General features: G+C 42.6%; 1 protein-coding gene across 3 annotated transcripts in view; it reads left to right on the forward strand.

The window, feature by feature from the left end:
- The window catches only part of CAST (calpastatin), a 182,351-nt gene that overhangs the window by 8,881 nt on the left and 145,794 nt on the right, over positions 1-27,676 (forward strand). For all 3 annotated transcript variants that reach the window (XM_040342546.1, XM_040342518.1, XM_040342529.1), the window contains exon 2: positions 16,361-16,426. In XM_040342546.1, coding sequence (XP_040198480.1) covers positions 16,361-16,426 — 66 coding nt within the window. The remainder of the gene's footprint in view (positions 1-16,360; positions 16,427-27,676) is intronic.

Genomic DNA, 27,676 nt, shown 5'->3' on the forward strand with positions numbered 1-27,676 from the left:
GCACGAGGTGAGGGGGTGGAGCCAGAACTCTAGAAATAGCTACGCAGGGGCACATCCCACTACTTCCGAAGAATTGACGTCACGAGAGTTGCCCACCCACCCTCCCATGGTGTTGTTGTTTCGTCACAGCTTCTTTGGCGGTTTTACCTGGCCAGCTATTGGCATTACTTTTTGGGATAAGCCCTTACGTTGAATTACAGGGTCAGTTTAATGCCTGTCTCGCACTAATGGTGGAGACTGGCCTCTTAATTTTTGCCTCCTTTCTGTTCGGTTTGGTTAAAATCCAAAATGTAATACCAAATATTATTTTCACAAATAAGAACAAAATTGATATTGAAGAGATTAAGGAAGAACATGCATTCATCATACTGCAGGTAATGTAATGTCTGACATAGTCCTAGCCTAATGTAGGAGGTGGGGATGGAGGTTTTGGTGTCTTTACCAGAAGACCCAGCAGTCATTTAGAATCCAACATCCAATTACAATCCACAAATACTGCATTCCCAGCCTTGTCATACACATTAAAATCTGATGTCCATTATTGATACAATCTCTCTACAGTTACCACAATTCTGCAATGTGAAGGACTACCTATGGTTTAATGCAATCCATTGCAGGCAGGCCATTGTACTACATAGATGTTGGTAGATCAAAAGTAAATTATATTATTAGATTGTAATGTACGTAGTCAGTTTTTACTATTAATTATTATATTGGTTAGAATAATATTTGTGAGAAACTCATATATTTCCAGTGCATATGTGAGCCCTATCTTGATCCAGCACTGTATCCAAGAGCTCTCTCATTTCCCACAGGGCAAATTGATAGCAATTGGAGCCATTGGTTCCCACTGTTGTCAGTCAAATTCTGTCAGGAGGGAGTAGGGGTGAGGCAGAGCCTCCCTGTCTGTGTCTATAGGTAGGCAGTGCAGCTAGGGATCAAGCCCACATGCCCATGGAAAGCAGCTTTCTATGGGGGCACTTTCAAAGAGGAGTAGCGTAAGGGGACCTGAGAACCATTGCACAGAGCAGGAGAGTATGACAGTTTTATTATATTAATAATAGAAAAAAAGATTGACACATTTGATTAAATTGGAAAAAAACATTTCACACATATTGACTTGGGCCAGCAGGGTCCCATTCACTTGCCGTTACCTTGTTTGCCTGCAGATTTTGTACTTGTACTTTGTAGTCACATAAGCTGATTTGTATGTCACTGCCTACAACCTCAGTTGCTTTTTTTTCCCTTTTCATGTGTTGTGTTCTGTATTCCTTACTCTTTCTATGTATGGGAGACAACTGTACTCGTGTGTCAATCTCACTATGTTTTGTATACCCTCTTTTTTATTGGGGGAAAAAAGCTTTACAATCACTTTAAGCAAACGCTCACTAGGACCATTTTAGACAGATGCCACTCAACCTGGAGAAAATCATAGCAAAAACCCAATGCCACAAAGCAGATTTACTAACCAATTGTTTTATATACTGTAAGCAGATGAATCCATGTAAATAAGTACCTATGTTGATTGTCTTTTAAATAACTATTTGCTATTAAGTAGTTTGTGTTTTTTTCAAAGCACTTATTTCTAATATGATATCATTCAGTACATCTCATTAAAAATATCTACAGTTGATGATGATCCAATTATCTTTATTAAACTATTCTATTTTTAGGTCATAATAGGATGATGTATAAGTATTTAATTAGCACCTTGTCTGTTGAGTCCCAATTATATACATTTATTGGACAGACATGAAGACTGAGATACATGTGCTACCATGACTGGTGCCTGATTCAGCTGAATTTTTCATTAAAGGAAACAGATCATAAGAGAAACATGGAGGCCATGCCAATGCTGACTTTCCCCTCTGACAGCTATAGTTCCCTGGCTGTCATATTGAACGTTTAAAGTCACTGGGGTAGATCCACATACAACGGTGCATTATTGCGCCTGGCGTAGCGTATCTAAGATACACTACGCCGATGTAACTTACTTTTTTTTGTTTCGAATCCTCCACGAATTCGCGCCGTAAGTTACGGCGGCATAGTGTATCTTTTGCGGCGTAAGCGCGCAAAATTCAAATGGAAGTGATGGGGGCGTGTTTTATGTAAATACGTTGTGACCCAACGTAAACAACATTTTTTTTAAACTGCGCATGCGCCGCCCGTGGGGGTATCCCAGTGCGCATGCTAGAAATTAACCCAGAACAAGCCAATGCTTACGACGGTGACGTCATTCTACGCAAATTCCTATTAGCGAACGACTAACGCAAACAACGTAAAAAATTCTAAATTGTACGCGGGAAAGACAGCCATACTTAACATTGAGTACGCCTCAGAACAACAGCTTTAACTATACGCCGGAAAAACCTGAATGCAAATGACGTAAAAAAATGCGCTGGGCTGACGTACGTTCGTGGATCGCCGTAACTAGCTAATTTGCATACTCGACGTGGATTTTGACGGGAACACCACCTAAAAATTGCAGCTTAGATCCTGACGGCGTACTAAGACGTATGCCTGTCGGATCGATCCCAGATGCCGTTGTATGTTGTTTTGTGGATACAAAACAAAGATACGACGCAGGAAATTAAAAATGACGCTGGCGTATCGGTAGATACGCCGGCGTAATCCTTTTGTGGATCTGCCCCACTGAGTTGAAACAAGAATAGAGTGGAGCTCTGACTTTCCTCTGACCATTCCTCTTCTGCATACTGGGAAGGTATTGAAACTATAGACAGCTAGGTAACTAGCAATTTGAGGAGGATGTCAGGAATTTTTTTTTTTTTGTGTGTGTGCTGATCTCTCCGCACAGGTTCTATTTAACACAGGAAATCCTTATTTATATTATTTTCTTTAGCTTCTATGCTGCTGTACTACAGTAAAAGGGTGGGATAAAGATTTAGTGTGGGAGATCTTTTGCCATAATGTGCAAGTATATGCATGGCATATTTTCACTATATGGCACACTTACCTAATGAGTGTACCTCCTTCCAGAACTGACCAATCAATGCTGTAAGTTGCTGCTCTGTCCCCTCTTTGCCTGTTGGGCATCCTTACAATAGAACTTACAGGAGTTACTTTGTCCTTGGCACCAGCTCCATTCTCAGCACCTTACAGATGCCAGGAAGGAGCCCGGGTGTACATTGTATGGCTCATGCGCAGTACAGTGTACACAGAAAACAAAAAACTTCTATTAGTAAGAAGCAGCAGTTTTTGGCAGATCAGATTTTGCATGTCTTCTGAGACATACTTTCTAGCAGTTTTTTATTTAGTTTTACTTTACTTCTGCCTTAGAGGTAAAAAAGGAGACATGCCCTTGTTAGTATACCTTATGTAAGTGTAGACAATATTTTTACACATGTGGCTTTCTAAAATGAACAGTTACATATAAAAATTATTTACCACTAAGACCATTGTAACATTTTTACCATAAGTAGTAGCTATAAATTTAGCTGTAAAGCATCCAAAAAGTAACACTTGGCACAGAGTTACCCCGGAGGGCAAATCAATAGCTCATTTAAACGTGTTCCTCCTCTTTGATTATACCTACCTTATGAGTGCTCCCCCACCACTTTGATTAGTTGCTGGAGAGAAAGTTAAATACTGTATCCAATACCTCCGAGTATGACAGAGCGTGTGTGCCTCTTTCTCCTTTCTTCCAACCTTCAAAACTGGCTGTCTAAATGGCCTTATTGCCAGGCCGCAGTGCTGTCAGGTGGGGGTCGGGGGAGATTTCTTAGCCCTACTTTAACTACAACCAGACAAACAACCAAAACAACAGGGAGGGTAGCAGGTGAGTGAAGCTTTTGTGCTGACCTGCAGGAATAAACCACAGATTTACATTCAATTACCCACATGAACTACATGAGACACCAAAAGCTTTCTCTATATGGTATGAGGGATCTTCAGTTTTTTATTGTGCACTAAAGTGCAGTCGCTGTAAATCTGATGGGTAGATCTGAAATGAGGGGAAGCTCTGTTGATTTTATTATCCAATCATGTGCAAGCTAAAATGCTGTTTTTTATTTTGCTTGCATGTCTCCCTCAGATCTACAGCGACTGCAATTTCAAGTGTACTTTCAGTGCAATTTCAAGTGCACTTTGCACTTGTAGTGCATAGTGGATTTGCCTTTAGTAAATAACCCCCATAGACTTTTATGGGGTTGAGTTTAGGAGTTTTGGCAAAATAACGCCGAAAGCTCCTAAACTCAAATTTAGGAGCTGCCAATGTAGCCCAGTGTACATGAAGCCTATCTGGTCATGGAAAACAAAATGAACAAAAAAGAAACCATACACACAACACACAGATACCCTTCCCTCTCTCCTTCCCAAAACAACTGACAGAGCTCCACTAATAAAGAAAGCAGTAGGGCATACAACTCTGAGGGACCTTCCATCCTGTGAGAGGGAAAACAAAGCGTATGATGCACTTTAGTTGTGCCTCTGACATATCAATGTCCTCACTTGCTACAGAGTGCTCAAAAAAGAGTAGTACAGACTCACAAAATATTGGTTCTTACAACCTATACCTTCACTATATACAGTATGACCCTCTCCACTATAACATTTATTAAGTATTATACAATAGTTTACATACATAAGAGACCCTGCTGCTCTATAACAGTGGAGCTGATGGGACAGAGCTGTGCCAGGTTTGGGAAGGATCCTGACAATATTGTTGGAATCAACCCAGCTGTCTGCTTGACAGCTGGCTCTGCCTTTCAGCGTGTGGCTGAGACTGGTGCCCACCACAACCATGTCTGCTCTCTACCCCAAGCAGACCAAGAGCTGACATCTCAGCCTTAGAGCCGGCATGGGATAGCTGCAACGTCATTCCTATTTGTTCATTTTACAGTTATTCTCCAAAAGCTATTCCACCTAGAGAAATATTAAAATGTATGTATAGTCAAACTTTTTTAAGTTTTTTTTTTTGTAAAGTAGGGTTCATACGCAGATTTTTTTTAATGTTCAACCAGTTGGTTGAATGAAATAAAATCTCACAGCACAATTAATGTGTGTAACGGTCACCACTGTTTACGATTTCCCTTCCATCAGTCACGACAGCTTATCTGACACTCCACAATCTAGCAGACATCAGACATCCCATTTCCCAGAATAACGAGACTTGCTCTGTTACTGGGTTCCAAATGTATGAGCACTTTTAATGGTAACTTTTCAGTCTTGTATACAGTTACAAGGCATGTTTCAGTGACCGGTTGGGTCAACATTAACCAACAACTTGCAATATCTCAAGATCCTGCAATATGAACTATCAGTAATGTCCCATCTCATGTAATTTCTAATTAATATTTCTCAGTCACCCTATGCCCAAAAGGGACACAGGGTGACCCTAGACACAAGAGTGATTAGTGACGCTGGCACAGGAGTACCCCTCATCCTTCCAAAGTCTCTGTTTGTCACGGGTCATTCCGTTACAATGTGTATGGAGGTATCTGCTGCTGCACTATTGCTTTCTGTAAGTGGAGACTCATAACATACACAGTCAGAATACAGAGATCAGCGCAGCAGTCATTGGCTGAAAGTGCTGATCGAATGCTGGTTTTCCAAAATGACCGATAGACGTTAATTTTTTATTTTTTATTTGTTGTCTGTGTACCATTGGGGAAATTTCCCTTCACTTCCTGCCCCAGGCATACAACAAGAAGCTGGTGGAAATCTCTCAGTATAAAGCCTCATACACACGACCGAGGAACTCGACGGGCGAAACGCATAGTTTTCCTCGTCGAGTTCCTTGTTAGGCTGTCGAGGAACTCGACAAGCCAATTTTCTCCATTCCCGTCAAGGAAATAGAGAACACGCTCTCTTTTTGGCTCGTCGAGTTTCTCGACAGTTTCCTCGAAAATGTACACACGACCGGTTTCCTCTGCAAAAAAATATCTCCCAGCAAGTTTCTTGCTGGTTTTTGCCGAGAAACTCGGTCGTGTGTACGAGGCCTGAGATATATTCCCCTCTTCTGGGGACAACTCTAAAATGTTGGATTTCCCCTCACTTTCTGTTTCAGTAACAATGGTCACCAGTACAAATAGAGGGGTGACTCTCCCCAATGGGTAATCGGACAGCATTAAAACTTTACAGAAGCTCTAACCTTTTCCCACTTTATCCAAACTCAAAGTTGCAGAGAGATACACTTTAACAAATTCATGATAATATTAGCTGTATGTGACTTCATTGTTTTTCTCTGTAGTAAGGGAGACTGAACAATTACTGACCTGTTAAATTCACTAACCCCTGGGTAGGTTCGGAAAATGACAATGGAATATGTATTACCAGGATTAGATACATATGTAGTTCTGAAAGGTGAAATCAATGATGAAATTTACTACTATACATCATGGTAACGCTCCCATGTAAGCTCCGGCTTACAAAAAAACACATTGAATGTTAATTATTGATCTAATAAGTAAAATCTATTGCTTTCATCTTTCTCTGAATATTTTGAATGTTTAATCAGTGAGCTATTCTGGGAATGAGGATGTATCCTGCTGGACAATGACAATATAAGGGAAGTGTCTTCAGGACAATTAAATGCATGCGTTTAGTCATGTAATGAATAGGGTGACGTTCTGGTTGGTATTAATACAGGTGTTACTACAATGCTCTGGAATTCCAGTCACCATTATTTTAGACAATAGATTCATTCATGAGATGAATGTTTTGCTGACATGAGTATTTCTGCATGTCAACAATTTTTGAATTGCTCAATCTGGTGAAGGTAGTTCAGTCCGGTGATGGAAAAATGGTAAATCAGAATTCAGCTCTGTCTTGGTTGTTAAACAGGATATCAGTCTGTGCTTTAAGAAGGCTCTTGTTATGTGAAATGTTTGGCCTCCTTTGATGCTTATTGTCCTTGCTCCACATATATAAATGTCACTTGCCATGGTACCACTTTGACAGTCTGTCTTCATTAGGGACTATTTAGAATGTTGTGCCTGCTGTTATAAGTGTCCTTTTGTCAATGTTCTAGAGCTGCAAGATTAATCGTTAAAAAAAATTGGGATCTCGATTCAACCCCCTCACGATCTTAACACAGTATTTCCTTGATTCAGTGCAGAGAGTTCTCTGCTCACTGCTGACAGCTGTGTACACATGATCGGACCAAACCGATGAAAACGGACTGAAGTTCAGTTTCATCGGTCCAAACCGACCGCGTGTGGGCCCCATCGGTCAGGTATCCTTCGGCCCAAACATTTAGAACTTGCTTTAAAATTCAACCTATGGACTGGTAACCGATAAGTCAAAACCCGATGGTTAGTACGTAAAAGCATCTGTTCCAAACCCGCGTATGCTCAGAATCAAGTTGACGCATGCTTGGAAGCATTGAACTTCATTTTTCTCTGCAGGTCGTTGTGTTTTCCGTCACCGCGTTGGACTCGATCGGTTTTTGAACTGATGGTGTGTAGGCACATCAGACCATCAGTCTGCTTCATCGGTTAACCGATGAAAACGGTCCTTCAAGCCGTTCTCATCGGATGGACCGACCGTGTGTACAAGGCCTAAGACTTTTTCTGACACTTGTTGCTTACATGTTAAAACCAGTATTTGTTGCTACAAAATTACGTAGAACCTCCAAACATTTTATATATATTTTTAGGTAGGGTTGTCCCGATACCGATACTAGTACTCCCGCAAATACCCCCGATACCAAAATAGAATACTTCCCCCCCCCGCCGCCGCCGCTGCCGTCGCCGCCACAATGCATCCCACCGCATTCCCCGCTTGGTTAATACGGGCGGGGAACATTACAGCATTCATTTGAACAGCTGTAGTCTTTCCCGCCCGCCGCGTATAGACACTCCCCCTTGCTCGGGTGAACTGTCCAATCCATCATTACAGCTGTTCAAAGCTGTAATGTTCCCCGCCCATATTAAGCAGTCTGCGGCAGCGGGGATGCGGCGCGATGAAGGTAAGGGGGACAGGACATGGCTGCATATGGGGAGACCTTGCTGGATGTGGGGGACATTGATGTGGGGGACATTACTGGATACGGCGGACATTACTGGATACGGGGGACATTACTGCATACGGCAGACATTACTGCATACGGGGACATTACTGCATACGGGGGAAATTACTGCATACGGGGGACATTACTGCATACGGGGGACATTGCTAGATACGGGGGACATTACTGCATACGGGGGACATTACTGCATACGGGGGACATTGCTAGATACGGGGGACATTGCTGCATATGGGGGACAATGCTGGATATTGGGACATTGCTGGATACGGGGGACTTTGCTGGATATTGGGACATTGCTGGATGTGGGGGACATTGCTGGATGTGGGGGACATTGCTGGATGTGGGGGACATTGCTGGATATTGGGACATTGCTGGATGTGGGGGACATTGCTGGATGTGGGGGACATTGCTGGATGTGGGGGACATTGCTGGATATTGGGACATTGCTGGATGTGGGGGACATTGCTGGATATTGGGACATTGCTGGATGTGGGGGACATTGCTGGATGTGGGGGACATTGCTGGATGTGGGGGACATTGCTGGATATTGGGACATTGCTGGATGTGGGGGACATTGATGGATATTGGGACATTGCTGGATGTGGAGGACATTGCTGGATGTGGGGGACATTGCTGGATGTGGGGGACATTGCTGGATGTGGGGGACATTGCTGGATGTGGGGGACATTGCTGGATACGGGGGACATTGCTGGATGTGGGGGACATTGCTGGATGTGGGGGACATTGCTGGATGTGGGGGACATTGCTGGATGTGGGGGACATTGCTGGATACGGGGGACATTGCTGGATACGGGGGACATTGCTGCATGTGGGGGACATTGCTGGATGTGGGGGACATTGCTGGATGTGGGGGACATTGCTGGATGTGGGGGACATTGCTGCATACGGGGGACATTGCTGCATACGGGGGACATTGCTGGATGTGGGGGACATTGCTGCATACGGGGGACATTGCTGGATGTGGGGGACATTGCTGGATACGGGGGACATTGCTGGATACGGGGGACATTGCTGGATACGGGGGACATTGCTGGATATTGGGACATTGCTGGATGTGGGGGACATTGCTGGATGTGGGGGACATTGCTGGATATGGGGGACATTGCTGGATATGGGGGACATTGCTGGATATGGGGGGGACATGGCTGCATTTGTGGGGGGACATGGCTGCATTTGGGGACACATTTAAAAAAAAGTATCGGTATTCGGTATCGGCGACTACTTGAAAAAAAGTATCGGTACTCGTACTCAGTCCTAAAAAAGTGGTATCGGGACAACCCTATTTTTAGGAGATTCCATAGAGAATAAAATGGCGGTTGTTGCAATATTTTATGTCATACTGTATTTTTGCAGCAGTCTTTCAAACTATTTAAAAAAAATACACTTCAATGAATTTAAAAAAAAAACGAAACTGTAAAGTTAGCCTGATTTTTTTTGTATAATGTGAAAGATGATGTTACGCCATGAGAATTATGAGAATCGTGATCTTTATTCTAAGCAAAAAAATTGTGATTCTCATTTTAGACAGAATCATGCAGCTCTACAATGTTCCCATCCAGAGCTCATTATTTATTACAATGTTCCTTGATTGCTCCAGCTTTACCCTGACTAATGCCCTGTGCACACGATCTGTCCATCCGATGAAAACGGACTGATGGATTTTTTCATCAGTTATCCGATGAAGCTGACTGATGATCAGTCGTGCCTACACACCATCGGTTAAAAAACCGATCATGTCAGAATGCAGTCACGTAAACCACGTACGACGGCACTATAAAGGGGAAGTTCAAATCCAATGGCGCCACCCTTGGGGCTGCTTTAGCTGATTTTGTGTTAGTAAAAGACGATTTGCGCTTTTCTGTCTGTTATAGCGTGATGAATGTGCTATATCCATAACGAACGCTAGTTTTACCAGAATGAGCGCTCCCGTCCCCTAATTTAGTCTGAGAATGCGTGAATATTTAACCGATGGATGTGCCTACAGACGATCAGGTTTTTCCTATCGGTTAGTTAACCATCAGATAATTTTAAAACAAGTTCCTAGTTTTTTAACCAATGGATAAAAAACCGATAGGGCCCACAAACGATCGCTTAGTCTGATGAAAACGGTCCATCAGACCGTTTTCATCAGACAAACCGATCGTGTGTACGCGGCATAACACTACCAACAATATTCACCTATGGTGTCACAAGCACATTAAAGCCCAGTCCCCTGCCACAGTCCTTTAAAAAGTAAAGCATCTTAAAGTGTTACTAGACCCAGGACCCTGCATTCACTATATCTGGTCTCCCACAGTACACAGAACATAGAAATGCAATGGCTTTAGTAAATATAAACTGATAAATTCCCTTTCTCACCAGCAGTTAGAGCAGTCTTGTGACTTCTATCAGTATCTGGTTAAAGCTTGTAGGAGGAGTTTTCTTTCTATTCTGACTGTTCTATGCGTTTGTAGGACCCCTGACCCTCTGTCTAGACAGTGCTGATTGGCCTTGTGCTGATCACACGCACCCTCCCAAGAAAAAAAAAACTGTCTCACAAAACACACCAAACTGAGCATGTGCAGCTTGCCCTCAAGGCTTTGTTCTATAAGGTGATGGATTGGGGACAGTGGGAGAAGGGGAGGGTCTGTGCATACAGGATCAAACAGCCTTTTTACACAATGCAGAGGATTAATCCATTAGGTTCCATAGTGAGTATAACAAGCATGCTTTACTGCATATACAGACTGGTTTAACTGTTGTGGTTTTAGTAACACTTTTATTGGTTTTTGATATATGGGAAGGCTATTAACCAACAGTGTTGGGAAGGGGGAACTATAGTATCCGACCACCTGGAAGCATATTTGGCTACATAAGCGTATGCTGATGGCCATTTTTGTGCGTTTAGGCCCCTTTCACATGATCAGCCCGCTCAGATCCGCCTCCGGTTTTTAGGAGGATCGGAATGGGCTACCCATTATCTTCTATTAGCAGGCGGATGTCAGCAGGGATGTGTCCGCCGACATCCACCTACCATCCGATCCAACATGATCCACTCAAAACAGACAGATGATGATACGTTCCCCATTCATCCAGCGGATCAGATCAGATGAAAGCGGACAGGCTGTCCATTTTCATCCGATCTTCCCATAGAGAACAGCGGGGCTCTGACAGATCAATGAGCGGAGACGGACCTGTCATCTGCCTGCTCAGCAGGGATCAACGGAGCGATCTCCCGCTGAGCTAGCGGAGTCCATCCAGTGGATCCGCTCCTTGTGAAAGGGGCCTTAGGCCTAGTAGACAGAACAGGCTGCACATCCAACACCCATCATTTTGTTTGAAAGCTAGGTGTGCTGTATGTTACAATCAGCCATTCTGAAATTTGAGCTCAGTTTTTAGCAGTGTGTGTGGCCAAACAGGCGGCATTTAGGCCCTCTTCACTACTAAGCGACACAGTGGCGTGTGTGTGTTTTGCGTGTTTTTGTGGCATGTTTTTGTAGTGGTACCATTCATTTTGAATAGGCCTCCCTCTTCACCAAAATTGCACCAAATTTTGGCTGTTGATTTTCGCGTTTGGGGTGCCATTAAGAAATAATGCATTGCATGTTTTGGTGCGATTCTGGAATCACAGGCAGAATCTGGAAATTCTGTTCACGATTTCAATACGCTCAGGTGTGAATGCAGCCTAAAGACTGGACGTGTGGAATTAATTGGCAGAATAGTAGTTAGTTAGAGAATGATCATATGCATGGCCAGATGTGGTGGCTGTACGAGCGGATATTCCAGATGGAGGTTTCAGCTTCTCCCCATATTCATACTGATCAGGACTGATCGCTTTCATTCTTTCAGAGTAGTATTGTTTAGGGGAATATCAATCTTTCAATGAAATTAAATACAACGTTTGTTTGTCTTGTATATCTGCAATGCGTCCAGTAAACTGAACTCTAAGCTTCGCTTACCCAAACAAGACCGTTTCCTGTTTTTGTTTACTTTTTTACAATTTTACACACACATACACTTAGACCCGGTTCACACTGGGGCGACCTGTCAGGCTACTCAGCCGCCTGACAAGTCGTGGTCCACAGTAGTCAATGGGACCGTTCTAATAGGACGCAAGTCGCTCCGACTTAGAAAAAGGTTCCTGTACTACTTTTGGGGCGATTCGGGGCGACTTGCATTGACTTCAATACTGAAGTCATTTTGCAAGTTGCCTCTCAAGTCGCCTTGAGATCGCCTTGCCGAGTCGCCCCCAAAGTCGTGTCGCCTGTGTGTGAACCAGCTCTTACTTTTCCTATATTTATCATTGGGTGTCAACAGCCAAGACTTGTTAATGAGAATTAAACACTTAAATATGGTCATGTTTTATTAGGCAGTGCAAAGAGAAAAATAGCCCATTGCAGACAGAAGTAGTGTCAAACTAAAAACCGATTGGCTGCAAAAGGTTACAGCCCAAGGCCCAATACACACAATAGAATCCATCCGCTGAAAAATCTCAGCGGATCGGTTTCAGCGGATAGATCCCCTGGTGTGTACATTCCAGCGGATCTTTATCCGCGGATATTTCCGAATTCCAGCAGATAAAAATTTGTTGACATGCCAACAAATCTATCCGCTGGAATCGGATCCCACGGATCGATCCGCTGGTCTGTACAGACTCACCGGATCGATCCGTCCGAGGGGATCCCCCGCATGCGTCGTAATGATTCGACGCATGCGTGGAATTCCTTATATGACTGCGTCGCACACGTCGCCGCGTCATCATCGCGGCGACGGCGCGACACGTCATCGCTAGAGGATTTCGGCGCGGATTTAGATTCGATGGTGAGTACACTCCATCGGATGGAAGTCCGCGCAAATCCTCGATAGGATTTATCCGCGGATACGGTCCGCTAATTACAGGACAGCTTGCGTGTTTGATAGCTCCCAGTGGAAAAGGTTTGAGAATTGTGGCTTTATTTCTGCCTACAATTTCCTTTCCTTAGAAGTATTTCATGAGAAATTCTTTCCTAAGAAGTTCCAATAGCTCACTTTCTAGTACAGTAGCTTTATATTCTTTAAAGCTAGGTTTTATGGAATTATTTAATTATTTTAATTAACAATAACTTGTTAAAACTTTAAACTGTTGTCAACATTCTTTGGAAATTATTTTGTCATTTTATCGGGTATCTGCAGCAGAATTATAGGTATTCTGGATTATAGGTTGTGTTTGTTGAGGGGTCTATCTTGATCGGTTCAATGGGGGTGTTGTAAAGGCCATTGTCAGGTTATGCGGAAATGATGATTGGGGAAGGTGGAGAGGAATGGAGGTATGTGGAGGGATAGAAGGAGATGCCCCAGCATTGTCTCCGGCCAGTTTGAAGAAAAGCAGCCAATGTATGGATATGGAACTCTTGATGATCATTTTTATCTGTGATTAGACATGATATCCTCATTGTCAAGTCTAATTCTGACACCCAATCAAGAATTGATGAGGTATATTGCAGCAGCCCTCACTACAGGCAGTCCCCGGGTTACAAACAAGATAAGTTCTGTAGGTTTGCTCTTAAAGGGGTTGTAAAGGTAAAAAAATGTTTTCCCTAAATCGCTTCCTTTACCTTAGTGCAGTCCTCCTTCACTTACCTCATCCTTCCATTTTGCTTTTAAATGTCCTTATTTCTTCGGAGAAATCCTCACTTCCTGTTCTTCTGTCTGTAACTACACATCGTAAAGCGAGGCTTTCTTCATGGTATGGAGAAAGCCTCTTGAGGGGGAAGGGGGCGAGCAGGAGTGTCAGGACATTCTCTACTTTGCAGATAGAGAAAGGAGCTGTGTGTTAGTGGGCGTCCTGCCACTCCTGCTTGCCCCCTCCCCCCTCAAGAGGCTTTCTCCACACCAGGGAGAAAGCCTTGCATTACTGTGTGGAGTTACAGACAGAAGAACAGGAAATGAGGATTTATCATAAGAAATAAGGACATTTAAAAGCAAAATCGAAGGATGAGGTAAGTGAAGAAGGACTGCACTAAGGTAAAGGAAGCTATTTAGGGAATTTTTTTTTTTTTACCTTTACAACCCCTTTAAGAGCAAACCTACAGTACTTATCTTGTTTGTAACCCGGGGACTGCCTGTAAGTTTGAGAGGGTAGCTCCTCTCAGTGAACCTCTTCTGGCAACTGTCAAAAAAACCTTGTAACAGGCTTTAATAGTGCCCTAAGACCGTTCTGGAATGTCACCTGACTTTGATTGACCTATCCGCTTTCACATTTTTACCTACAGGTAAGCCTATAATATGGCTTGCCTGTTGGTAAAATTAATATCTCCTAAACCTGTACGGTTAGGAGATATTCACCATGCATGCAGCCGCTAACTTCAGCGGCGAATGTGCTCTGAAGGTCAGGCAGATGCTGAGGGAAAATCAGAGCTCCTTGCCGGAAAGAGGACTCCCGTGCGCATGCACAGGAGAGACGTCGGAGGAAACGCAGAGGGAACATATCCGCTCCCTCAGTGGTGATCACTAGGGGATGCCGACGATTCCTTCTAAGGTAAGTATTTCATAATGAGCTTGTATGGTAACCAGTAACAAGAGCTTTTACTTAAAGCCGTTGTATGGCCGGAAAAAAATTAAATAAAAAAACCTGTAAGGCAAAGGCATACGACCACTTTAAGTAAATGTTCTTGTTACTGGTTCCCTAGGCATGAATAAGCATTTAACCCTTGCAATGTGGGGGGAGCACCAGTGCAGGGGTGGATTTTTCTTTTTCCTGGAGTGCAGCTTTAAAAAATATTATGTACAACTATTCAGACTTAAAGGGGTTGTAAAGGAATTATTATTTTTTTTTTTTTCAAAAAAGGATTCTTTACCTACAGACATTCCTCTTTTCACTTCCTCATTGTTCGTTTTTGCTCAGAAGTTGCTCTATTTCTTCTCTGTTCTGTTCACTTCCTGCTTGTCTGATTTTACTGACCAACGTGATGGGAGGCTTTACTGCGGTGGTCAGTAACGTGCTCACCCCCTCCTGGGAACTACATCTGTGTGGCAGGACGCTCTCTACGTGTTAGAGACTTTAATGAGGTGTGAATTACTGGGCATGCCACAATGCATACTGGGAAATGTAGTTCTTACATGAACGAGCGATGAAAACCAGAAAGTGAATGAGAGAACAGAAACTAGAACGCCGGAGGTGATATAGATGAAGGAATTTAATAGGTATTTACTCGTTTTTTAACAGAATCATTACACTATTCTGTCTGTCTACCTTGCAGACATTAATTTTAGGCAAAAATGTTTTTTCCTTTACAACTCCCTTTAAAGTGCCTACCTAAAGAGTTCATTAAATTTATATCCAATCGGATAGACCCATGTTCCATGCAGTAGCCTCAGTTCACAAAACTCCACCAGGATAACAATACGGATTTCTTTAAAACAATTACAGTTACATACCTCCCAACATTTAAAAGGTCCACTGCGGGACAGTTGTTCTGCGGGGGGGGGGGGTCGAGGTTGTTGAGCGGGGGGGGGGGGGGGGGAAGTGGATGCCTCTCACCTTTGCACAGCATGTCTCCTCCCTCAGCAGTCATCTCATCGCCGCACCTCAGTACATTCAGCTACGCCTGCCTCCTCCAATAGTACGGCTGCCATTCAGCTCCGCCCGCCTCCTCCTATAGGCTGCCATTCAGCTCCACCCTCCTCCTCCAGCAGAACTGCCCATTCAGCTCCGCTCGCCTCCTCCTACAGTACTGAGCAGGGGGGGGGGGGAGCTCGGATCCTCACAGTGCGGGAAATTTAACCCTTTTGCGGGACTGCGGGAATATGCAGTCAGTGCGGGATAATCCCGCAGAATCTGTGCTTGTTGGGAGGTATGCCGTTATTTTCAGTCTATTGAGTCCAAAACATTTAAAAATGACAGTCACATGACTAAAATAAAGTTCTGTATGCTTGTGCTTTGTGTATTGAGCTGTGTTAAATCTACAGCAGAGTGTACAATCAGAATGCAAAGTGCATACCATTTTTTTAAATCTACTTGAGTCTGAAGAAAAGTCATCAGCTTATCCACTCAGTGTTTTATACAACCTCGTTCATACATTATGAAAGCCACTCACACACCTTTTAGATATCTGTATAATTCTAACATAGTAAATTGTACAGTGAGGTTGTAGTCTGTGTGGCCTGTTCTCTTGGATGTTACCACAACTGCTAAGTAAAACTCCAGATACAAAGATCCATTCCAAATGACCCATTCAAGGAATATATGCACAATTTGAAATTTAAAGCAAATATATGTAGGGTTCTAGAACAAGACCAACTTATGCTTGATCTTGCAGGTAGGACAGTAAAAAAAATTTTTTTCAGGTGTGACACAAGAATTTAAGATAACAGTGCAATTGTATTTCATTGCAGCATGGCGATAAGAAAGCAGCCACGGAGACCAAACCTACAGACAAGAAAACACCAGAGTCAGCGGAGGTAAATACTAAAATATTATTAATGCATTTATTAATCCAGCATATCTACATATTTGCTGCTTCTTTGTATTTATTTAATAGTACATAAGAAGAAAGTCAGCACTCAATATAGAAAACCCTCTCCCATAAACATATAATAAATGCAGCGCCCGGAGTAAAAATGATACATATGATGTTAAAATGCAATCATCGCAAATCAAAATCTGATAGTACTATAATGTGCTAAATAGATTTAAAATAGTGCATAAATTCATTCACATGTGTCACAATACATAAGAATTTGTACATAAATAAATACAAAAATTCCACCAGTTTATAAGTGTGAGTGTGCATAAGATTCTAACTTGCACCGATTCATCAGAAATGCATCCAGTGAGAAGACCAACTTTTAAGCTGTGGACATCACCAGACTAGCCCCAACAATCTGCATTCACCAGATAAAATGGCTGCACCGTGATAGACAGCATAAACGCTTTATGAAACAGTATGGACAGGCTTTTATTTTCATAACAACTCCGATCCCATTAAACAGCACCCACCTATATTCGACCTCAACACTAGAGGCAGTAATGAACACTGTAGCTATATTGAAAAAAACTCACAAAGCTGAGTCAAATGAAGTAATCATAGTGCAGAATAAAAAAAAAAAAATATGCATAGGTACAAGAGGGCCCTGCTCGTTGAGCTTACATTCTAAAGGGAGGGAGTGGTGGTACAAAAGGTAATCGCAAAAAAAAAAAAATTCTGCATACATTGCAGCATAAAATGAAACATCTAGAACAGGGCTCAAAATTTCAAGTCCTGAGCTACTAGCCAGGCCTCAAGAGTTACTCGCCACCAGTTGCCCCACCTAATTCATACACTGCCCTGTGCCTAATTGCACCCGTAAACATGCCCTCATAGATTATCTCATGGAATGACACTGTTAAATGTTTTATTCAGAATTAAGTTACAAAATTAAAAATTACCAACAACAACTTTAACAAAATGGGACAGGGCACTGGGGTCAGACCAGAGGGACAGGGCACTGGGGACAGACCAGAGGGACAGGGCACTGGGGTCAGACCAGAGGGACAGGACACTGGGGGCAGATCAGAGGGACAGGGCACTAGAACTGGGTCTCTTCCCCATTCTCTTGCTGTCTCCTCTGCAACTCCCATCCATCCTCTCTTTCTCTCCCATTCATCTCATCATCAGGAGCCTGTGTGTGCGGCCAAGCTTGCATGTCCCCACTTCCCCCTTTTATTCAGGCTGGCAGAGAGGAGAGGAGCTGCAGCACAGCGGGAGGAAGTACAATCCAGCGCTGAGATCCACACAACTGCACAGCCATTGACACCATAGCACAGCTCACAGCACACATTGAGACCAGTCTGTTCACAGTGCTCAGGCTAAACTGTTGGACACTTACATAGAGCACAAGGAGAAGAAAACTGCACAAACTGGAAGGCTGCCGCTCTCATGTCAGGGCAACTTTCAGTGAGCGCTGCACCGGAGTGGTCATTTTTGCAATCCTCCACCTCACCCATTACTTTATGCTCTCCAGCTACATTGGTCGGGGGGCAGGCTCAGAGAGGTCATACTGTTAGGTCCCATGGCTTAATGAGAATTGTAAAGAGAGCACCTGTGTACTGCTCTGCCTGTGCGCGGCTCACCAGACTACTTTTCCCGAGCATGCACCTTTCCTCTTCGGCCGCCAATCTCATCGGGACTCTAAGTGTAGGCACAGATTGAAGGAAGATTGGTCATGTAGCCCTGTCATCACTCGCCCCCAGCTTAAATCCACTCGCCAAATGCTAGTAGGCGAGTAGAAATTTGGAGGGCTGATCTAGAATATACATATTTTGTGCAAGGACACATCCTCAGGGGTCACTGGTGGCCTATGAATTTATGCACTATTTTTAATTTATTAGCACATTATAATATTATTAGATTTGATTTGGGATGATTGAATTTTAACAATATTTATATTATTTAACGTCCGGTGCTGCATTTATTATATGTTTGTATTTATGTTGCTATCTGTATTATCTCATTTAAAATGTAAATTAGCAGTAGATCCTAAAACTGTAATGGTTGCTTTCTTATTAATGGATATAAAATAATTAACAGTACAAAGACCAAACACGTGGTAACACATTCCAGCCAAGCAGATTTTGACTTTCAGCAGTCTGGTGTTATCAGATACTGTAAGTGAAGTTCCACCATTATTGTAAAATTTGAGGAATCCCCTCTTTACGTGTGTAGATTAAAATAACAAGTGGTGGCAACAAAAATGATATATATTACAGTGCAATACAATTTGAGTAGAGCTGCGTGAATCTGCTTCTAAACAGTTTAGAAATACATAAAAAGCTTGGCGCTAACTCAAAATACATTTTGAAATAAAAAATCTTTTGGTGCATAATAAATAACCCACAAAAAATCAATATAGCGAGACAAAAGGATGAGAAAGTCCACGAGAGCACACATAACCAAGATTACTTGTCTCTACACAGACTTTCTTTTTTTGGTGTTTGGATTTCTTTTGAGGACTTTCTCATCCTTTTGTTTCAGTATATAGATTTTTTGTGGGTTATTTATTATGCACCAAATTATTGTTTATTTCTAAGATTTTTATATATTTTTAATCCTCTCTAAGGGCCAGATCCAAGTACATTTAGATAGGCGCAGCGTATCAGAGATATACGCTACGCCGCTGTAACTTACTTTTGAATTCTTTGAATCCACAAAGAATTTGCGCCGTAAGTTACGGCGGCGTAGTGTATCTCTCGGCGCATTATTCAAATCGGCGAGTAGGGGGCGTGATTCATTTAAATGAAGCGCGTCCCCGCGCCGAATGAACTGCGCATGCTCCGTTTCGAAATTTCCCGCCATGCATTGCGCGAAATGACGTCGCAACAACGTCATTTTTTTTAACTTAGACGTGAATTACGTCCATTCCTATTCACGGACGACTTACGCAAAAAAAATAAAAAAATGCAAATTTCGACGCGGGAATGACGGCCATACTTAACATGGCAAGTCTATCTATACGCCGCAAAATAGCAGCTTTAACTATACGCCGGAAAAAGCCAACTAGAGACGACGTAAGAGAATGCGACGGCCGCGCATACGTTCGTGGATCGCCGTAAATAGCTAATTAGCATACCCAAGGCGGAAAACGACGCGAACTCCACCCAGCGGACGCCGAAGTATTGCATCTACGATCCGAAGGCGTACGAAGCCGTACGCCTGTCGGATCGAACCCAGATGTCGTCGTATCTTGGTTTGAGGATACAAACTAAAGATACAACGCGGGTAATTTGAAAGTACGCCGGCGTATCAGTAGGATCTGGCCCTATATGTTTATTATGTGTTCACATTCACACAACCTACCTCAAAATAATTAGAGAATAATATTTCTTACCTTTCCAGTTGTTTATTTGGAACAGGTTTATACGTAGGACTCTATAGATGTTTTATGTGCCGTTTATGTAAATAACATAATGAGCGTCATTTCATAAATGATCCCTAACATTTAATCAACTTACTCACTTTATAGCAACAGGGATAATCATAAATTAATGGGTCATTTCTGGATTCTGTTAAATTGTAACTTTGCATAATGGCCTTAAAATGTGTGCCTCAAATATTTTTTTATGTGCAGTCCTTGAGAAAGTTAATAGGATTTTAATCGTCCAAGTCTCTTGTGAGGTCACATAAAGCAATGCCAACCCTCCCAACCACATAGCAGGTGGCACCCCGTGTATTTAGTGCTCCTGTCTGTCACCCAGATCCACTGCTACAGACGCCAAAAGTGCTGTGCAAATACCAACTTCAGTGGAAGTATGTAGTTGCATTTATAGTAGGTATCAATATTGCAAGTGCATGAACAATAAATACATTTTTTTATAACTGTTTTATATGACTTTTTGATTGTCAGATAATTGGTCATTCTATCCAACTATTTTTACAGTAGGAGATATCTTTTTAATCATCGGTGCAAAGGTTTTTTGAGAACAAAAGTTGACCAATATCTGGCTTATTTCTTGTGAGTGATCATTTTTGTACTCATGCTGCATTGTCACGTATGTTTTGTATATAAAAAAGAAAAATGTTACATCTTTCTTAAATCTTCCCAAAATTGGCCCATCATTGGCCAGCCTTTCAGGGAAGCAGAATAGTGGGCCGGCGGCTCACTTCTAAGTAATACGTATTACTAGTAACAATGTGGAAATGTGTAAGTGTTTTTCTAGTACTGGAAATAGAGTGACTAGTTTCTGGCAGCTGTATCTGCATGCGACCATGGGTACACAAACACATGCTCATGCATGCACAGAAGCCTACACAGTCTGAGAGCCTTCCAGGCTGGAAGGAAATAGTCGTTTGCACAAAAATGTATTGTTATCAGACAATAAGCTGTGGAATTGTCTAAAGAATGTTTATATGTAGGGTAAAAGGATTCTGTGGTAGTGGATGTTTTGTCCCAAAGTAAGAAAACAAATTATTTTGAATGGTTTGTTTCTTTAATCTAATAGAATATTTCATTCTAGTAAGATTGTTTTGGTGTGTGGACAGGAAAAGACATAGTAGTGCTCAATTCTTTATGCTGTACACAGCTCTAAACTATTTTGGAAACAAATCTCTCTGTCCCTTTGAGCTCAGTGCTAGCTGCTACAGGAGGAAAGATTGCACTGCACTAGTACAGGTTTTGAAAGAGGGAGAGTGCTCAACGTATGGTGCATCTTAACTTCAGGAGTTTACAAGCCAGGCATTGGCGATGCCTCTCATTGCCTACAGGTATGACACTACAGGTAGTCACACTGGTGGCTGTTCTGCCACAGTTAAAAGCATGTTTTGTTATTTTGAAATTCAGAGAATCCTGGCACAGCGTTCACTTGCAGTTGTACATTGCGATTAGCTGCGTTTACGTGCGGCTGCGTTTAGCTGCGTTGGAACATTCTTGCCATTTCTGTTCCACTGTTCCATTGCTTTCTGCTTTCTGTTGGTTTTTTTTCCTTGTTGCCGCTGCTATCTGCAGGTGACATACGGTAGTAAACTGCGATTACCTGCAGATAGCTGCAATAAATCATTCCTGGACGCAGTAAAAAAAAAAAAAATTCTATCCGCACCAAACCCCATGTGATGAAACCGTTGCTAAACGCAGTGTGTGAATGCGGACATAGGAAAGCATTGTCTGAGTTTAGCTGTGGTAGATAACTTGATCTATCCGCAGCTTAAAGCTGAATTCTATCCACCCGTGTGAAAGGGGCCTTAAAAGAGAAGTGCAAGCAATCAAAGACTGCTTGGTTCTTGGTCCTCAGTGAGCAGAGAGCCATAATTGTTAGCTCTGTCCCTCTAGCGCTCACTGGAGCGCCAGGCTCTGCAGGGGATGGGAGCAACTGGCTCTGCCTTTCAGCTGTGGGCAATCTGGGTGCATTCTGACTTTAACCACTTTTTTTGCTGGAAAATTACTTAGAACTTCCAAACATATATATTTTTTTCAGACACCCTAGAGAATAAAATGCTGGTTGTTGCAATACTATTGTGAAAGATAATGTTACGCCGAGTAAATTGATACCCAACATGTCATGCTTCAAAATCGCACCCGTTCGTGGAATGGTGACAAACTTTGACTCTTAAAAATGTTTATAGGCGAGGTTTAAAAACCTCTACAGGTTACCAGTTTTGAGGTACAGAGTAGCTCTTTTTCTACAAGTATTTGTCTTGCTCTAATGATCGCAGCGCTACCTCACATGTGTGATTTGAACACCGTTTTCATATGCAGACGTGACTTACAAATATGTTTGCTTCTGCGCACGAACTCGGCGGGATGGGGCGCTTTAAATTTTTTTTTTTTTTTACACTGTCCTTTTTTTAAAAAAAAGGTTGGGTCACTTTTATTCCTATTACAAGGAATGTAAACATCTCTTGTAATAGGAAAAAAAGCATGACAGAATCTCAAATGTGAGATCTGCGGTCAAAAAGACCTCAGATCTCACATTTACTCTTAAATGCAATAATAAAAAAAAATAAAAAATCTCCTCTGGCTGATAAGTTTCACAATACAAGGAGTGGAAAATCTGATCCATAGCAGGGACACAGACAGCAATACATAGCTGACAGGGGATGTAGCCTTCCCTACCATATGTTAAAAATATATCTTAATTGCACAGTACAGGACTGATTGTATATTTATAGGCTTGTACCTTCAAGTGACTGGACTCTGATAAACCTTTGCATCTGGATCAGTGCAACCTCAGCAAACTTTGGGAGGATGGCCTGTATTGTTGCATTAGGCACTGGAACCTGTTTTGTAATTAAATGAAATGCATATAGTGAACTGCAGTGTGCTATACTGGTCCAGGGCCGTAGTCCATGCTAATAAAACTCAGACCCTGAAAACCCCTCCTGAAGTATGCCCACCATGACAGATGATGATGTCTGATACTGTAAACTTTCTTATTACCAGTTTCTTGTGTCCATTGACCATGATTACTGTTGGGCCTGTTGGCACAATTCTGTTTGCCTTATTGTATTCCACCCTTATTAATTTCTTGGTGACATTAAGTACTATATAATTAAGATAGGATGACTTTTTAATCATCTGTAAATTCCATATATTGTAGTCAACGCTGTATCCTGGCCTAGGCCAACAAGGCCCAGGCCTAGGGCAGCACTTTGCAGGGGGGCAGCACGGAAAGACTCCCTGCCGGGTTGCGCTACACTCTTAGTGTAACACAAGCTGCTTCTAATTTTGACTGTCCTATCATCCTGGACCACAAACCTTCCTCACTGTGCTAGATGTTTTCTGCTGCACCATTGGCATGGTTATATCTTCTTTGTCCTCTCCATAAAATTATCAGAAATTTGTGCTTAAAGTAGAACTATTGGCAACACTTTTTTTTTCATTTTGGCTAGAGTAAGGGAGGGTTATAGCCCCTGTCAGTTTATTTTTTACCATCCCTGTCCCATTGCAGAGTTTTCCCTTCATTTCCTGCCCCATAGCCAAACAAGAAGTGAGAGGAAATCTATGAAAATTAAGGGAATCCATCCTCCCCTCCCTCCACCCAGACCCTAAAAACTAGTGTCCCCACTCAAAAAAAAATTCAGGACGGGTCTTAAACAGAAAGGGGCGTGGCCTTGACAGGAAGGGGTGGCTCATATTTAAATTAGGGGGTGCATGAGTTTAGTCAGGCCTAGGGCAGCACAAAACCTAAATACACCACTGCTTGTAGTATAGTACAGGACACAGGCCACTGTCCACCACCCCCTCTGTTCTTGTCTTACTCTGAGTGTGGTAGAGTTATAGGGGTATGTCCAAGTGGGTGTGTCTAGCAAAGTCCTGCTAGTGTCTAGTCACCTGAAGGCTTACCAGCCTATAACCCAAGGTCTTTGAATATCCAGCCTGTCTCCTGTACTGTACTCCAATATATGGACTTTACAAGTAAGTCAAAATCTCCTTTACAAGTCAGTCTCTGTTGATGTTGGAGATGTATCCTTACTTCCTATCTGGTAAAAACTATTGTCAGCTGTGCAGTAAGTGTGGGTAAATATTTTTCACAGAGCCTCAGGCAGCAATAATAATTAATGGGGTTCTAATCCTTTACCAGTCTAGCCATTACTAAAGAAATGTTTTGGATAGGCATACTCTTGTATTCAAACTGGTGCTCCTGCTTCAGCTAAACAACTTGAAACTTTAGCTGCTATGTGCTCAAGTGTTATCTACCAGCTCAATGCTCAAGTCCATGTACTGCACCCAATTTAGCCCCTAGCCACTCTTGGGCCTTTATGCACACAGGCGATGCTTTTTGTTCAGGTGGAAGGCACAGGCCCACCATCCTTTTAGCAGCCTGTAAAACTCTGAGAGGCTGAAAACAGCTGCGGCTGGATAGGGCTGTACGGTGCACCAAGTGATACCAAAGTTTAGGGCAGTATCTGCCTAGGGATGAACGGCCAAAATGTAGGAAGTCTGTGATCTGGGCATACTGCCCTACACTTTAGTACCACAAGGTGCTCTATCATACCTAGTGGCGGCCACTCCATACATAGTGCAGGGGGGGATGCCCCCCTAATCCATGAGCCGGGCCACTAAACTACATACAGGGCGCCAAACCCATGGAATTCAATAGGGATTTTATTTTTTTGAAGCACAAGATTAGAGCCCGAAGGCTCTACTATGTTTTAAAAAGGGGTGAGGCTTGGGGCGCAGAGCACTGCACCCTGAGCCCACCCAATTGTGTGACAATAGCAAATCAATATGTACTGTTGTCTTCCTGATTTCTCCTCCCGACCAATAAGGAAGCGACTCCTGAGACCCAATTGGCACGGAATTTTTAGGACTCCCGGGCAATTGGGTCACAGGAGGACCCACTTCCTATTCGACCGCATGGAGAAGCATTGGCCCCGTTTCCTCCCTGGAGCAAAGGCCACTGATAGCTGCTGTCCTTGTTTAAGTATTTTTTTTCTATTTTTGCTGAAGTTGACCTTTGTTTCTATATATAAATGAAAGTGTACCTTTTCTACATTCTAGTATTGATAGTCAATCTGATTTTCCACACCTGAAATGTACTCGTGCTGTTGAGGGAATCCCTCCCACATCGCTTTTGTGTTCTGCCGGCGGAGAGTTGGCAGTGATTGCATGGAAAGAATCCGACAGGCTGATTTTACTGAAGTTGATCAGTGGATTGACTTCAGTACAACCAGCCTGCCCATAGATAGATTGAATCTTGGCTGAACCCTGCTGAACAGGCCAAGATTCAATCCATCTATGATCAGCTTAATATAAAAGAAGGTAGTTGTATTGATCATAGCAGCAAATCAATTGGGTGTCTAGCCCAGTACAAATGGCAGAGTCAGAAATCGGCTAATTCCTGCTGCTGTTTTTGCCACCTGTCAGCAGCTAGCTGCGGCTGCCGAGCCCTGTACACTTTAGTCCTGGTTCACACTGGTGTGTTTTGACATGCAATTTCACATGTCAAATCGCATGTCAAACCTGCGGCATTTGGCGACAATGGCACCGCCCTAATCGTTGCGACGTCGCATGTGCGGCGCTGCACCGATTTTAGAAAGTAGTCTTTGTAGTCGATTTACATTGACATCTGTGCAGAAACCTGCACAGATGTCTCTGTAATTGTGGCCGAAATCGGGACCGACAACTAGCACAGCTTCATTCCCGCAGCCCAATATGAACCTGGGCTTAATGACAGTTTGCTGGCAGCCATAGCTATTCCTGCTGCTGTCATTTGCACAGGGGCTAGGCGCCAGTGTGAATGTAGCTTAACTGCAGTCTGAAAAGCCAACACATGCTAAATAATGAGATGTGATCATCTGTTAATTGAATATTTGAATATTTATTGCTGTCCTAGTGCCATTAGAGTCTTTAGCACTGTAGATAGTTGAATGGATTCATAATAATGATTATTTCAAAGTGTGCTGGTCGCCAGTAGGAACTTTTAATAATGTGAATTGCAATTCATAAATTGTTATGAGCGTATAGTCTTACTGCTTATTGTGTGTGTGTGTGTGTGTGTGTGTGTGTATGTATTAATATATATTAATATATGTATATGTATATATGTATTAATATATTAATATGTATTTGTATCCCCTTCCCGGAGAATACAGCAGTGATTATTGCTAGCGACTTAAGCCAAAGATCCGACATGCTGGTTGTATCCAAGATAATCGATGGATCGACATTCAGCCTGCCCATACGCGGTTAGAATCTCAGTCAGTTCCTGCGATTTGAGCCATATATGATCGGTTTTAGCAGCCTTTCTGTGTGTTGTTATGGCTGCCTGCATATATTCTGTAGTCCACATAAATCAGACAAACGAATGTAAACATCTGCTGATATCAATCTCATGATTGTCATTTCCTGCTTTGATGACTATGGGACATGTAAGATGCAAAATATTTATACACCTATTAGATGTATCACTTGAATTTTAAGTTATGATTACTCCTAACAAGTATCTACAATTAACCCAAACACATTTTTTATAGACACCTGTCCAAAAATTACAGACAGCACATTAAAAAAAAAAAAACATTGCAGTAACACTCCTAAATGGGAACTAAACTTTCTCAGTCATTAACTATTTTTAGTCTTTATGTTGCTAGTCTTAATAAACAGATACCGTGGGAAGGTATATTATATTTACTTGTTTTAACTCTTTTTTTCCCTACATTTCTTTCGTTGCTTCCTGGTTTCTGGCCAAGACCAAAGTGATGTCACACATCCCAGGAGTCTTCATGGACATTTTATTTATTTTTTTGTTTCAATCTAGAGGAGTAGAGCAAAGGTTTTCTCAGTTGCGGCTGCTAACTCCCTTCCACCTTCTTCACAGCTGACTGGCTCCTAGCATCTGGTGATGCTGAAAGTGGGCAAAGCCTGCTTGTGAAGCTGAACAACTAGTTTTTCATCAGGTCTGCTCTCTCATTGATTGACAGCAGGCAGTGGGCAGATCCCATCCAGTGTTTCTCAACTCCAGTCCTCAAGGCGCACCAACAGGTCATGTTTTCAGGATTTCCCTCAATTGAAACAGCTGTGGTAATTACTAAGGCAGTAAAACTGATTGAATCACCTGTGCAAAATGATGGAAAGCCTGAAAACATGGCCTGTTGGGGCGCCTAGAGGACTGGAGTTGAGAAACACTTCCATAGCCAATAGCAGGCTAACCATGAGGGGAGCACACCTGATGGGGAACTATTGCCTCTGAATTCCCATCAGGTTTCACCCACCCAACTACAAGACTCCTTGGATGCTGTGCTGTCTGCGTGTGTGGCAGGCAGCTGCAATGGTGGGGAGAAAGCTCAGCTGCACCGAGGCTGTATGAACACTCCAGCCTCAATGTGCCTCTACACCTTGTGCGTGCTCCAAATTCATGTACTTGTTTCAATTGCTATCTGTGCCCTCAATGAAAATAACTCTTTACTTTCTGTTTGCTCACCAGGACAGGAAGTGAAGTAAAATTAGTGCAATGGGGACACATATGCCAATAAAAATCTGACTAAGGTTATAACCCCCTTCCCCATGCTAACCAAACCCAAGAAATGTCTTGACTGGAATTGGGCTTCAACCATCATTTGAGAAAAGAAATGCTCAGTGCAAATTGTAAAGAGCTGAATAGCACACAAAAATATTTACTGTTTGGTAGACACCTACAATATATATTCAAAGTGAGAATTACAAAGTGTGAACATTTAATTCAATGTGATTCTTCAGTCCTTGTCAATTCCATTCATCCCGGTTTGTGTTATTTTGGGG

This window comes from Rana temporaria, chromosome 1 (genome assembly GCF_905171775.1).
Source record: "Rana temporaria chromosome 1, aRanTem1.1, whole genome shotgun sequence".
Lineage (NCBI taxonomy): Eukaryota > Metazoa > Chordata > Amphibia > Anura > Ranidae > Rana > Rana temporaria.